The sequence below is a fragment of the Lutjanus erythropterus genome, chromosome 5, assembly GCF_056507025.1.
Source record: "Lutjanus erythropterus isolate fLutEry1 chromosome 5, fLutEry1.hap2, whole genome shotgun sequence".
Taxonomy (NCBI): domain Eukaryota; kingdom Metazoa; phylum Chordata; class Actinopteri; order Lutjaniformes; family Lutjanidae; genus Lutjanus; species Lutjanus erythropterus.
Genome location: NC_139321.1, coordinates 21,855,605 through 21,868,065, shown reverse-complemented (window position 1 = coordinate 21,868,065; position 12,461 = coordinate 21,855,605). Strand labels below are relative to the sequence as shown.

The 12,461-nt window shown below is 40.2% G+C and overlaps 1 protein-coding gene across 18 annotated transcripts in view; it reads left to right on the top strand.

Annotated features, from left to right (window-relative positions):
* LOC146326833 (protocadherin alpha-C2-like) overlaps positions 1-10,029 on the top strand; it is a 199,833-nt gene extending 189,804 nt beyond the window's left edge. For all 18 annotated transcript variants that reach the window (XM_084719169.1, XM_084719167.1, XM_084719168.1 and 15 more), the window contains exon 4: positions 6,821-10,029. In XM_084719169.1, the coding sequence (XP_084575295.1) occupies positions 6,821-7,128 (308 nt within the window). In that variant the 3' untranslated portion in view covers positions 7,129-10,029. The remainder of the gene's footprint in view (positions 1-6,820) is intronic.
* The last annotated feature ends 2,432 nt before the right edge of the window (positions 10,030-12,461 follow it).

Genomic DNA, 12,461 nt, shown 5'->3' with positions numbered 1-12,461 from the left:
AAAGGCAAAGGACAGTGTCTTCACATACAGCCACCACTACTCACTTCTAGAGGGTCATAAGTAATGACTGAAAGGGATTATTTTTATATTAGTCTGTATGTTGTTTTTCATGAAAATATTGCATATAATGTGATTTCTATGAGTGCTAAATAAAAAACTGAAGGGCAGGTAAAGAAAAGATTAAAAAAAAAACAGACAGTTTATGCAATTCAAGCCTAGATTTTATTCTTTAGTGCTGCAGTCATTTAGTTAAGATGTATTTGATATGAAAAGATTGATGGCACAATCAGAGAGGCAAAGTAGAAAAGTCTGGAAGCCGTCAGGGACTTTTCACTGAATCTCTCCACCCCATCTGCTTCCTGTTCTCGACTTCAGTTATTTGCTTTTCCTTTATTGTCACTGTTTTCTGCTCCCATCCTGAGCTCTCTGAGTCTTTACACAGCTTGCCAGCTCTGTCTCTCTTCCTCTCTGGAGAATAAATCAATTTCTACTTCTCCATTTATTGTTTTCATCATAGCACCTACACATACTAACATATACACACAGGTAGCAACTCAAACTCCCACTGGTACACCTACATTCAGTGTTATTTTTATTGTGCTAAGTCCTGTCACTTGGGATTGCTTGTGTCCACCATCTGCCACATGATCCAGCTGGGAGCAGACAGCAAGGTGCTCAGCCTGGCATGAAACCCAAACAGCCACACACACACAAACACACACACAAAATATGCATATGCAGAGGCATAATTGCGTGTAAAATCCAGCAACCAGCCATCATTATTGTACTATTACCCACAATAGTTTTATTTCTCTATTTCATTTGCTGTTAGCAGATAGGAGAATATATGGTAATTTGTGCAGGCAAAAAAATGTATTCTTCCATCACCACCCAGCTATATCAGTGAACACAGATGCATGAATAAGAATTAGGTTTTTAAGAGACAGGAACGTCACATTTTGTTTTTTACCAACATGGGCACACGCTGCACAGCACACCAACAGACGCAGGTGTTATCTTGAAGAAGGGTGTGGTCTCAGCTGACAATCATAGATTTCTGTTCCACTGCAGTGTGAAAGAAAAAAAAGTGAATTGCACCTTCAGGATCTTTTAATCCATCTTTTTTTCCTTCCCTACCACCCTCCGTTTTCGTGGTGAGCATCGTGTTTCATATCTGCATCCTTGCACTTCCTGGCCCCTTTTTTCTTCCTCCTCCTCCTCCTCTTCCTCCTCGGCTCAGTTATGTAACGCTGCACTGCGCTCCACTGCGCTTCTGCCCAACTGGCCGGTGGTAGGGTGAGACAAGGGGATGAATAAAGTAGACGTGGCAAAATGGAGCTTGGGTGATTTAAGTGGCTGTGAAAACCTTGGGGAGGGGAGCGTCGGGACATTCACACGCAGAGATGCTGGATTGAAGATTCCAGAAATCAAACTGAGGCGGGGAGATATGAGGAAAATCTGTCACAGTCTGTAATACAAAATTATTGATAAGAGAGACTTGTGGCACTCATATAAAATATTGTTGGCAAAGTTACAGATACATGGAGAGAGTAATTGAGTTGGGGGCAACAGTCATTGCTAGGAATCAAATAAACCATCCTCGTCTCTAATGTGCCTGGAAGTTATCACTGATGGACAAGCTGTTTAATACCCAATCACATTAATGTTGCCATAAACATTGATAGGCATGATTAAGGCTTTTGTTAATAACTGGGAGTGACGGGTGTTAGCTGGCTGAGTTTTCACGCAAGATTAGTCGAAAGGTCAGGGGAAATGAGTGATAGAGAGAGAGGAGAAGAGAGGAGAGAGGGTGGCAGGGAACAGAGAAAGGTGGAGGCTGAACAGAGAGAAGAGAGGAAGCTTTGCTCTGCAACAGCTATCGACAAATCAGATTGAAGCAATGGTTGTGTGGAGATCAGAGTTGGGCGAGGTGGGTCTGTTAATGTTACCGTGAAGGAAGAGACGCAGAGAAGAAAGAGCGAGCCAATCTAGTGAGGGAAAACATAAAGTGTAAGGAAACGGATAAAAGAATTACATACAGAGGGAGCACATGTGGCTGGCATCACAGGTCAAAGTCCATACTGTCAATGTTTTCTGTAAAAAAAAAAGTACATGCAGTAATTGCTTTTGCTCCCATTTTTTTATGAGTTAAAGTCTAAGATCTTAGATGACTTCTTTGCACACAATAGGTTTATTTCTCTCAACTTTGGCTCACAAATTTGTTCAAATGTATGTTAGTGTGAACTTCTTTTTTCCCAAGATAATCCATCCACCTGACAGGTGTTGCATATGGAGATGCTGATTAAACAAAATGATTATTGCCCAGGTGTGCCTTTGACCAATCACAATAAATGGACACTCTAAAATGTACAGTTATATCTTGAAAAAAGTTGTTTATTACTGCCTGTTCACACTACTAGCAATAAAGCTACAAAACGGCCAAACATAGTGAGTGTGTAGATCATCAAGCTGCCTTTTTTGTTGATACTGCAGTGAGAAAAAAGTGTAGGGTTTAATGAAACTGGCTGGCAAGTCCGCTGTTTACACAGCACAGAAATTATCTGGAGATGGGAAGTGGAGGGGGTCAAACAAAAACATATGATTTGTTGACATAGTGTCACCTCATTGGAGCAATGAAAGAAGCTGATGGACAGCTCAACTTTGACTTGTAGCACGTCATGCCAGACAAGCGGTGACAACTGTCCCATGTCAGTTTGTGGCTTCATGTCACCAGCTTCCTTGAAAACGACTTGTAGCCTAATGCTTTGTTGATGGTATTTTGAATATACCTTTAAGCACCAAACTATGACTCTGAAGATATACTCTGATATTCTTACCATAACCATAACCAATCACTCCTCATGCCTAAATCTAATCCAATGAAGGCAACAAGTACTAACCAATCAGAAGCAAAGTAGGGCAGATCATGACTTTGCCCTTTTGGGGGAAAAATGGGTATTTGTAGCCCTTTTTAAAATATCTGTAGTTCAGTACCTAATAAATGCCTTTTTTCAAGATCAAACTGCACCCTTTAGAGTGGCCAAGTCCAAGACACATCAGGTGGATGCATTGTCTTGGCAAAGGACAACTGTTGACTAACATGAATTTTAATTAATTTGTGATCAAAGTTTGAGAAAAATAAATCTTTTGTGCTTAGAACAATCAGGTCTTTACTTCAACTCAAGAAAAATGGGAGAAAAAACAAAAGAGTTGCATTTATATTTTTGTTGAGCATAAATGTTGTAAGAATTGATTTTCTAAGTACAAAAAGGACCCCTCCAGAGTAACAAAGACTATTATGATGTGACCTTTTCAGTTTAACACAGCCAGACTACGGCATGTCCCATGATTTGCCTCTTTTTTGAAATGTCTAATAAGACATTGACCCTTTCCAGAGAGTTGCCGTGCCCCGCCTTACCCTTTTCCATCTGTCTGCTCTCAGCATGACTCATCACTCTCTAGGGTGTTGTTTTGTTTATGGATGTAAGTTTGCATGGGGGCACTGGTGCCTCATCAAGTTCCCACATTGAGTTAGACAGGTAATTTCTTAGAGGCAAGAGAGTGGACACTTCAGAGCAAAGCATTGCCAACACTCTACTATTCTGGATTTTACATTTAGTATTTTTGTGCTCCTTTTTTTCTGTTTCTGCTTCCCTTCTGAGATTAAAGGATCAGGGTCATGTATCTGGTTGGGGAGTCAGATGAGGACTTATCAACTGAGGGAAGAATGTGACTCTAGCTGTCTCTGTGTCTAAATGTGGAGGAAGTAGTGACTGAATCTAGCCTGTCCTGTCTTGATCTTTTCAGTCTCTTTGTCAGATTTTGTCTTCTCTCTGTGGCTCTTGCATCTGTGTTGTCGCAGTCAGTAAAAGTATGGGAGTTTTTTGGGGAATAGTTATGTGAAACGATTCAAATGCATGACCCACTTAATTCTAGAACAGCAGCCCTACTGTGATTTTTTAAATATATCTGAGGGAATTAAACATTATATTGAAAATTACAATTCAGACTAGGGTTGCAACTAAAAGTATTGAACAATCTGCCATTTATTTTCTGTTTATAAAATGAAAGAAAATGGTGATGACATTTCAGCTCTAATTCAGACTAGAATCCATGGGTGTTAGTTCACACATTAAAAAATATATATTTAATACCATTGTCTGTTTCGACTTTACAGCAGTGCATGCCTCTATGAATGATTAGGATTAATGCCAAGCAGGAAACGTCATGTTTGCAGTGGATTTACTCCATGAATCCTTCACTGAGAAGAGATCTCACTGAGAGTTGTAATTGTAAATGGTAGAATATCAAAGGGAAAACAAGTGCGAAGAATTAGCAAAATATGAATTGAAACCAGAGACAGAAAAAAGTGAGGGAATAACATTGGGGCACATTATATTTGAAAAAGGGAGCTAATGAAGTTTGTGAATCTTTGTGACTTATGGCTGAATTAGTTTTAATTATTCATCACCCAGCATCTATAACAATGTAATGTAGCATTGTAGCAGCCAAACGCAAACAGAGTAACTGTATATGAGACTTATGTGGAGACTCACTATTTCTCATATCACCCAGGTCATCATAATTGGGTGGAATCCAGCTCATACCCAACAGTACATTCGTATTTAAGTCAGAATTACGTTTGCATTCTCTTTGTCCAACTATATTTAGGACGACAGTTCATTTTATGTAAGAGATGCAGCATGAAGCAAACTGAGACCAAACATTGAGTGTATATTTTGAGGCTGGTTGGGTAAGATAAGATTGGAGGCTGGTATTCTCTGCCCTGGGTACTGCATGAGGTCAGGCTCCCTCTTCCAGACACTGTTCCTTCTGGTTGGATGGAGCCCGGCTCAGTTAATCTCCCCTTTGGAAAGAACTCAGAAAAGGAGTCAGAGAAATAAAAGGAATATGTGAGGCAAGTGTGGCAAGTAGGTCACTGCTGTGAGGAAAGTAGCAAAGTGACGGGGTCTTTTGCTGGTAGACTACGTGCAGCATATAACAAAACTAAGCACAGACATTTATGTAATGACACACACTCACACAATGAAGTCAGGAATATGATCACTCCTTGATGCATGGTCAGGTTGGTTGCTGATACCCTCCTAAATACAGTTACACCTAGCAATTACTGAATGATCACGTGGTTGCTTTGTGTTCATTTTTCTTACCAGTGTCCTTTCCAAAAATTGGAATTGCATATGTACATTATGTACCATTTTAACCGTCTAATTTATTTCTGGGGAAAGACACTTCTGCCCATTGGCAAATCAGTAGTGAGACTTATGAGACTTATGGCAATGATGAAATGTATTTTCTTACCTATTACCGCCAGGAGGCTGTGGGCTGCTAAGCCAGACCCAGTCACCTTAAGAGACAGTTTACTTGTTCGGCTCCTAACATTAAAACTTACTGTAAACAAATGTCTGACACAGAAGAAGTTTTTGTATAGGGCAGAAAATACAGTATATAGCAAAAGTAAACTATTGCTTTTCTTGCAGAACAGTTCACTTCAATTTCACTAGCTTTACTTTATTATCTTTCTCAGCCTTTAACCTAATAATGAAGGCTTTAATGTTTCATCAAATCGTGCCATGGATGTTGGCTTTTGCCACGAGGGAGTCTTTGATTCATTGCCCGTTTAGCAGTCTCTCCTTGGAAAGCTTGTCCCATTAAGTTCCACCACCTCCCGCCTTTTATAGCATGTCATGACTGTTCCTCAGTGCCACTCATTATTGACCGCTTAGAGATTTTTTTTTTTTTTTTTTACAGTGAGTGCTGTGGATATTAGTGAACTCTCCTCGCAGTCAAAGTTTTGGCACAGTAGGCCTGATTTATGTTTTAAATGCTTAGGGCAGATTGGCCTTTTATTGGATTTGCAGTAGCTAATTTTATGGTCAGCCACTGAGCCTGGCTCCTGCAGGCACATTCTGTCCACTCAAAGGTGCTGTTCAGTGGTGGGGGATTTGTCTGAAGAAATCAAACTGCAGTAATACTAAATAAAGTTACTTGCTAATTGCATACCAACAGACTGCAGTTAATCTCTGATGAAGAAAACATGTGGACATCTATTACTGATTAAATGAAATTATGTTAATAATACACAGTATAGACTGTGCATAATGTTTATTTATAGAAAGAATTGTGGAGCTAATGCAGCAGGAGTTACTAAGTATATCCTACATCTTATTAAATCAAAAAGATATGGAAGGACAGATGATGAAGAAGGAAATATTACCTATAAAAAATACATGCCACCACAGTCTACCTGTCATCCTGAGATTATGTTTGCTTTGGTGCAGTGGTTGTGCACTCATTAAACATTACACTTCCCACTTTACTGGCTACACCTGCTCATATTTGCACCTGGTCTTCAGAAACAAATACACTGTCGCATACAGTTGACCCAGTAAATCGGGAGAACATTTGTAAATCCAGCTGGATGTGTTTTGTCAACATCCTTTATTTCATCACCTCTGGTTATTTGTTCAATCCTTGCTTTAATTTGCATGCATGAAGGACAGACACAACCTGTACCTCATATGCAGGGAAATCGTGTTTCCAAGCTGGTGTGTTTCATAAATAGCATTCATAACATTCATCTAGGAGCAGAATGCATCACAGATGAGAAGCAACAGGCTTAGCAAATCTCACTCAGTATGTCTTGTTCTTTACATAATAGTGCAGAGTGTGTGAAATAAAATGCTGGCAAATTTTTATGCTGTCTCTGAGTAGGAAAATCATCACATTTGGTTGTTTTAATGACAACATCTTTCTGGAGCAAATAATAACCCGTCATCCAACTCTGTGTTTCTTTCAGATGCTGAAGGGGGAGAGGTGTCCCCCCCAATGGGTGCTGGCGTAGACAGCAACAGCTGGCACTTTCGCTATGGCCCTGGCGGTCCCGGTGCACCCCCACAGCACCTGAAACCTGGAGAGGTTCCCCCAGAGGCCTTCATCATCCCAGGTTCCCCCGCCATAATATCCATCAGACAGAACCAGGGAGGAGAGGACGACAAGAGCGATTTCATCACCTTTGGAAAGAAAGAGGAGGCCAAGAAGAAAAAGAAGAAGAAGAAGGAGAAGAAAGACAAGAAGGATAAGGGGAAGGATGATGGAGATGAGTAAAGGAGCAGAAAGAGAAAATAGCAAAGAAGAAAAGGGCGTTGTTAAAACAGAGGTACCAACCAAAGCTCACTGGGCAAAAAGAAAATGTGAAAACTATTACAGATTTTCCAATTTCATTTTATTACATATTTTCACTGATAATATTTTAGAGCTCTTTCTGTTATAAACCTGGCCTTACCAAGATTTATTTTACCTTCAGGCATTCACTGAGGTAAAACATTGATCTTGCCTTGATAAACAATAAAATGATTGATTTTGCTCCACGCCCCTATGTGCCTATGCACCCTGAGTCAACTCATGTCAGTCATTATTCCCAATAAGGAAGGACCACTCTTTGCCCTCGTCTTGAATTTTTTCTCCTTTAACCCACTGGGCACGTTGGCACCTCTGTCTTACCCCCTCCCCAACTATAATGTGTAAACCATTCTCCCTGAGAGAAGACAAATACTTTGTACAAGAACAACAAAAAGCTCTGTGCCAGCTAAGGAAAAGAAGAAAGACATCAACGATTGAGACAGATGTATGTCATCTGGAGCTGGACACACACAACTTGTAAATAGCACAGGAGAGAGTCACTGAAACTAAGGCTAAAATGACACTGCTGCAGATTCCTCTGGTATTTACCAACAGTGTTTCCTGAGATCTCAATGAAATCACATGCACACACGCGCATGCTCACACATTCAAACATGCATACATACACTTACAATGACGAAGTAGGCACGGAAAGCACTTGAGACCTAGAGAGAGGGAAATAAATAAAAAAAAAGGTGAGAAAATCGACTGACATCAAAGAAATGTGCTTAAAACTAGACACTGCAAGCTTTTTGCCCTGCACAGTCGCCCATGCGGTGTGCATATGTACATCAACTCTCTCAGGATGGAAGCAGCATCCTTTGCAATCACTCTGCATTTGCTCACTGCATCTGAAGGACATTGAGAGCTTCATCTCCAACCAGAGCCCCAACTGAGGAATGCAGAGAGCTCCAGAAAGATGGAAAGATGAGAGGATACCTCACATTCTCCTGAGGATCACAGAGGGGAGAGTCCAGCTGAGCTGGCTTGTGACTCCACTTTCAGTTTGTGGACTCTGATGAAACCTTACAGAATATTAGGAGATCCTTGAGATTTTGATAAGACCTTCACTTCTCCCCCTGCTGCAGCAAAAGCCTGATGCTTTCTGCTTTGAATGTTTGGTAGCAACCAGTCCTTACCTGATACCTTGAGTTTACAACTGCTCACCTGCTTGTACTTGCCCCAAGCTGCCACGAGCCGTCCTCTCCTCCCCCAACTGCCTTTTTCGCCCTACCATCATCCATCCCACTGACTGCCTCTTCATGTGATAATGAAGTCTGTGAACTTGTTTTGATTTCATCTATTCTCTAAATAGATTCATCATTACATACTCTGGCATCTTTTTCTTTTCTTCCTCATAGCTTTAACTGCTTTTTGCGTGTCATGCCTGCCCCTGTTTACCCTCAGACACTACACCCAGCCCCCGCTCTGAACCCCTGCTCAGGATTGATCCTGGGAGTGGCCTGCTCTGAACATTGTGGTGTGCTGAGAACAGCATGGAGTAATGTGGATGAGGCCTGGGGAAGCCCAGTCGGGGGGTCTATGCCCTGAACTCTTGTCAGATGTCTCTCTAAGTTCACAACGGTTCAGTGCTTTTAACTTGCGAGTACTACAGTACGCTGTTCATTTTCCTGTTTGTAGCCACTGATGAGAGGGGACCAGGTGGGATGAGGCAGATTACAGGGATGGAGGACTGGGATAAAGTGAGGAGACAGGTGCCGTGGGCTGGCCCTCACCCTCTATGTTCAAAAGACGAACGTTGTTCTCCAAATTGATTGTTTAAGATCGTTGAGTCACATATTAGCTTTTATGTACGCTGTAAATGTAGCGTAGACTGTTCATAGATTGTCTCTACATTAGTAATTGAAACCTGTTAAAAAATTATGGGCATCTAGGGATTTCCACCCCGCAGCTATATCCCACCAATCCTCTCTCAGGAGGTTTTGAAAGACGGGCGCACACTTGCCTCAAGACTTGCTTCTGTTGGTTCCCCTCCCCTGCCTGTAACTTGTTGCCACGTCCCCAAAGTTTTGCGGCTCAGTATGATGTCACTCCATTAAGTGGCTGCTGCATGTACTGCTCTAAGGAAACACATACTATATAGAGAAATATATATATAAATAGATAGATGGCTATGATTTTATTCTTTTGTATTATCATTTTTCTTCATTACTCGCACAGGAGATATTTGTATGTACTTCTGTCTGCCAAACATCTATGTACTACAATCTTCACGCTCCACAGATGTTGTATGGCATCCACTAAACCTCTTTAGATATTTGTAAATGCTATAGTGTGATACCTTTCAAAGCAAGTTTATTATTTTTCTTTTACCAACTTTGATTTTTGCTTTTGAAAACAAGCAAAGCAAGAAAAAAAAAGAAAAAAAAAAAAACACTCTCTGTGTCCGGCTTTGACATGACGATCTAACTAACACTGTAATATTGTAACTGAAATATGTATGATCCTATGATGAGCTATCACTTCCCTTTCACTCTAAAAAACAAAGAAAATGACTGAAAAAAAATATTCCAGTGTAAAAAAAATGTATATGTAGTGTATGCTTGTGTTTAGTGAGCATTCATGCTGTCATTCTTTCCCAATGTATGGTGGTGAACTATGGTGGCAATGTGCTGTCCAAACTGGACTAGCCCAGATCTGTTGTAAAACCTTTTTTTGTACACCCGCTCATCAACTGTGACAGTGAAGTAGTGAATTTCATTTATTTCATTTCTTTTCTGACTTTTTTTATTTTACCTAAATGGATACAGTGGTAATGTGTTTTGTTTATAAATCACTAATAAAGTTTTCTTTCTTAAAAACAAATGTGAATTTATTGTCTTTACAAATGAACTAAGAGCTTGGTTAAAAAATTACAGACTGTGATTGAATTTAGATAGCTTTGTTCAGGATTTTATTACAAATAATTTTGGAGCACACAGTTCATTTGTATTTTTTACTACTGTGTAGTGAATAAGATGTTTTAATCAAAAGATACCCTTATGTAATGAAAACCTTAATTAAAAGTCAGTATCAGACTTCTTTTACAGGCCTTTTATCTCAAGAGAGATTTAAAAAGGGTCAGTGCAACACTGCAGAAGAGTAGGAAATAATTAATCAGTAAGAAGGAGAAAGAGTACATCTTTTCACATCAGTGAAGGCAGGGCTGATAAACTTATCTACAAGCTCCTCTCCTCTATCACACATGCTCATGTTCCACTTCTTTCTCTGCACTGACAACAATCCAGATGAGACACAGCCAGAATGACCTGCCCAGTACTGATGCCTCGTTTGTCCTTGTTGAAAGCTGTGGTCACAGATGGCCGAAAGAGTCCCATGTGAAAGGAAGCTTCCAGAAGCAACATAATTTAATAGAGTGGCTAAGTAGATTTATTGTGTCCCAGTGGGTGAGTTTATAGAAAAAAAAGATCACAATAGAAAGACATCAGTCATGCTGGCCTAGATAAAATGCAGCATTGATAATCAATACTTTCACCCAGTCATCTACTCCGGAAGCCAGTTCAATAGTTTCCTAAAGAGTCATTTAGAGCTCTAGGAACTACAACAGCTTTCCCATTTTGTTGTTTTGTCCGTCTAGAATAAACAAATTTAAGGATTTAGTCATGGCTGAGGCAACAGAAAAAGAACAAGGGACATCACATCACTATAGAGCACTCTCTGCTCTGCTTGGTGCCAGTGCTATTAAAGCCTAGTGTGACTTTTAATGAAGAAATTAAAAGTCTAAATAAAGCACTTCAGAGAAAAACATATTGATTGTTTTTTTTTTCCAAATGTGGGCATTTGTTTATTTGCTGAGGTCTCCATTATTTACATTTTATTTCCCATAAGCTGCAATAGAACTGTCCCCAAAGTCTGGATTCACTATAGAACATTAGGTAAATGTTCTATAGTGAACATTAGGTAAATGTTCTACAGTGATGTAATGTCCCTTCCTAATTTTTAGTTTCCATGGTCAACTCTGAGTGTTAAATAGATGTGTTTGTGCATCTTTGTGTTTATATACTGATATATATTAAGTTAATGAAGTCTCCCTTTCTCCACTTTTGGCTTTCATCTTTCACCCAGAGAGGGGGTGGCCATGAGAGACGTTCAAGAGTTCATGTTATGAAAAAAAAAAAGCTTGCAAAAATGCCACATCCCGTTCTTTATTTCATTCTCTACTGAGAAAGACTAAATTGTTTCTATGGTTACAGCTATTTTGGGAATGGTTTCTACGGCAACAGCCTTTTAAACCTAGCAAACACAGGGTTGAAACTGTGGGGTGCCCAGGATGGGGTCAAGGTGTGTGTGTGTGTGTGTGTGTGTGTGTGTGTGTGTGTGTGTGTGTGTGTGTGTGTGTGTGATGGGTGTGTCCTTTTATATGCCACAGGCAGCACAGATGACTCTGGCTGCTGATGTGATGATGCAATAACACCAACAGTGTCCCTGACTCCTCACTGACATTTCACTGTTCACAACAGCAGATCCATGGAAAAACAACACTTTAACAAAAACCACTAACACCCACACATTTAAAATGCCTACAGTTACATATTCCCATGAGCATTCACAAAATGTGCTCTGGTCTTTCTGAATTTTGGCTCATTTGAGTTATACAAACAAATTAACAAACAAGCAAACCAGCTCAGTGTGCAGAGAAGTAGCCTGCAGTGTTTGGTCTGTGGAGCACTGAATCTCTGGCTAATGAATATGGATATATATTATGGCAGAGTGAACCGAGCCACGCAAGCAGAGCAGTGGGCCACTGTGCTCACTGTCTTTAGAAGCTGTCCTCCCTACAGAGATGAATGAAAGCCAGTTTAAACACAACATAAACATAGGCTATATTGTGCAGTGCATAAGTCTACCTTCATTTATGCAATATGTACTCAACTGACCAAGAGAGGAAGGTCAAAATGTGAAATATAAACATCTAAATTGCAACGGTCATAATATGAAAGGGTATTTAAACATATGATAAGGCAGATTAAGGCAAATCAGGGTACACTGAAACTGAAGTGTGCATGTGTATATCTTAGTGGGTGTGTTGGCTTGTGATGTTGCCAGCTGCAGTGACTCAGCAAAACCATCATCCTGCTGAGGAAGGCAAATGGAGTGACTTGGAAGCAACCACGATGAAGATGGAGAGATTAATGTGCACAATAATTTTGGCCCGTGGCAATAACAGCACTATACACATTACACTACAGACTGTGTGTGTGAGAGAAAGTGCAAAGGAGTTAATGGAACAGGGGCAG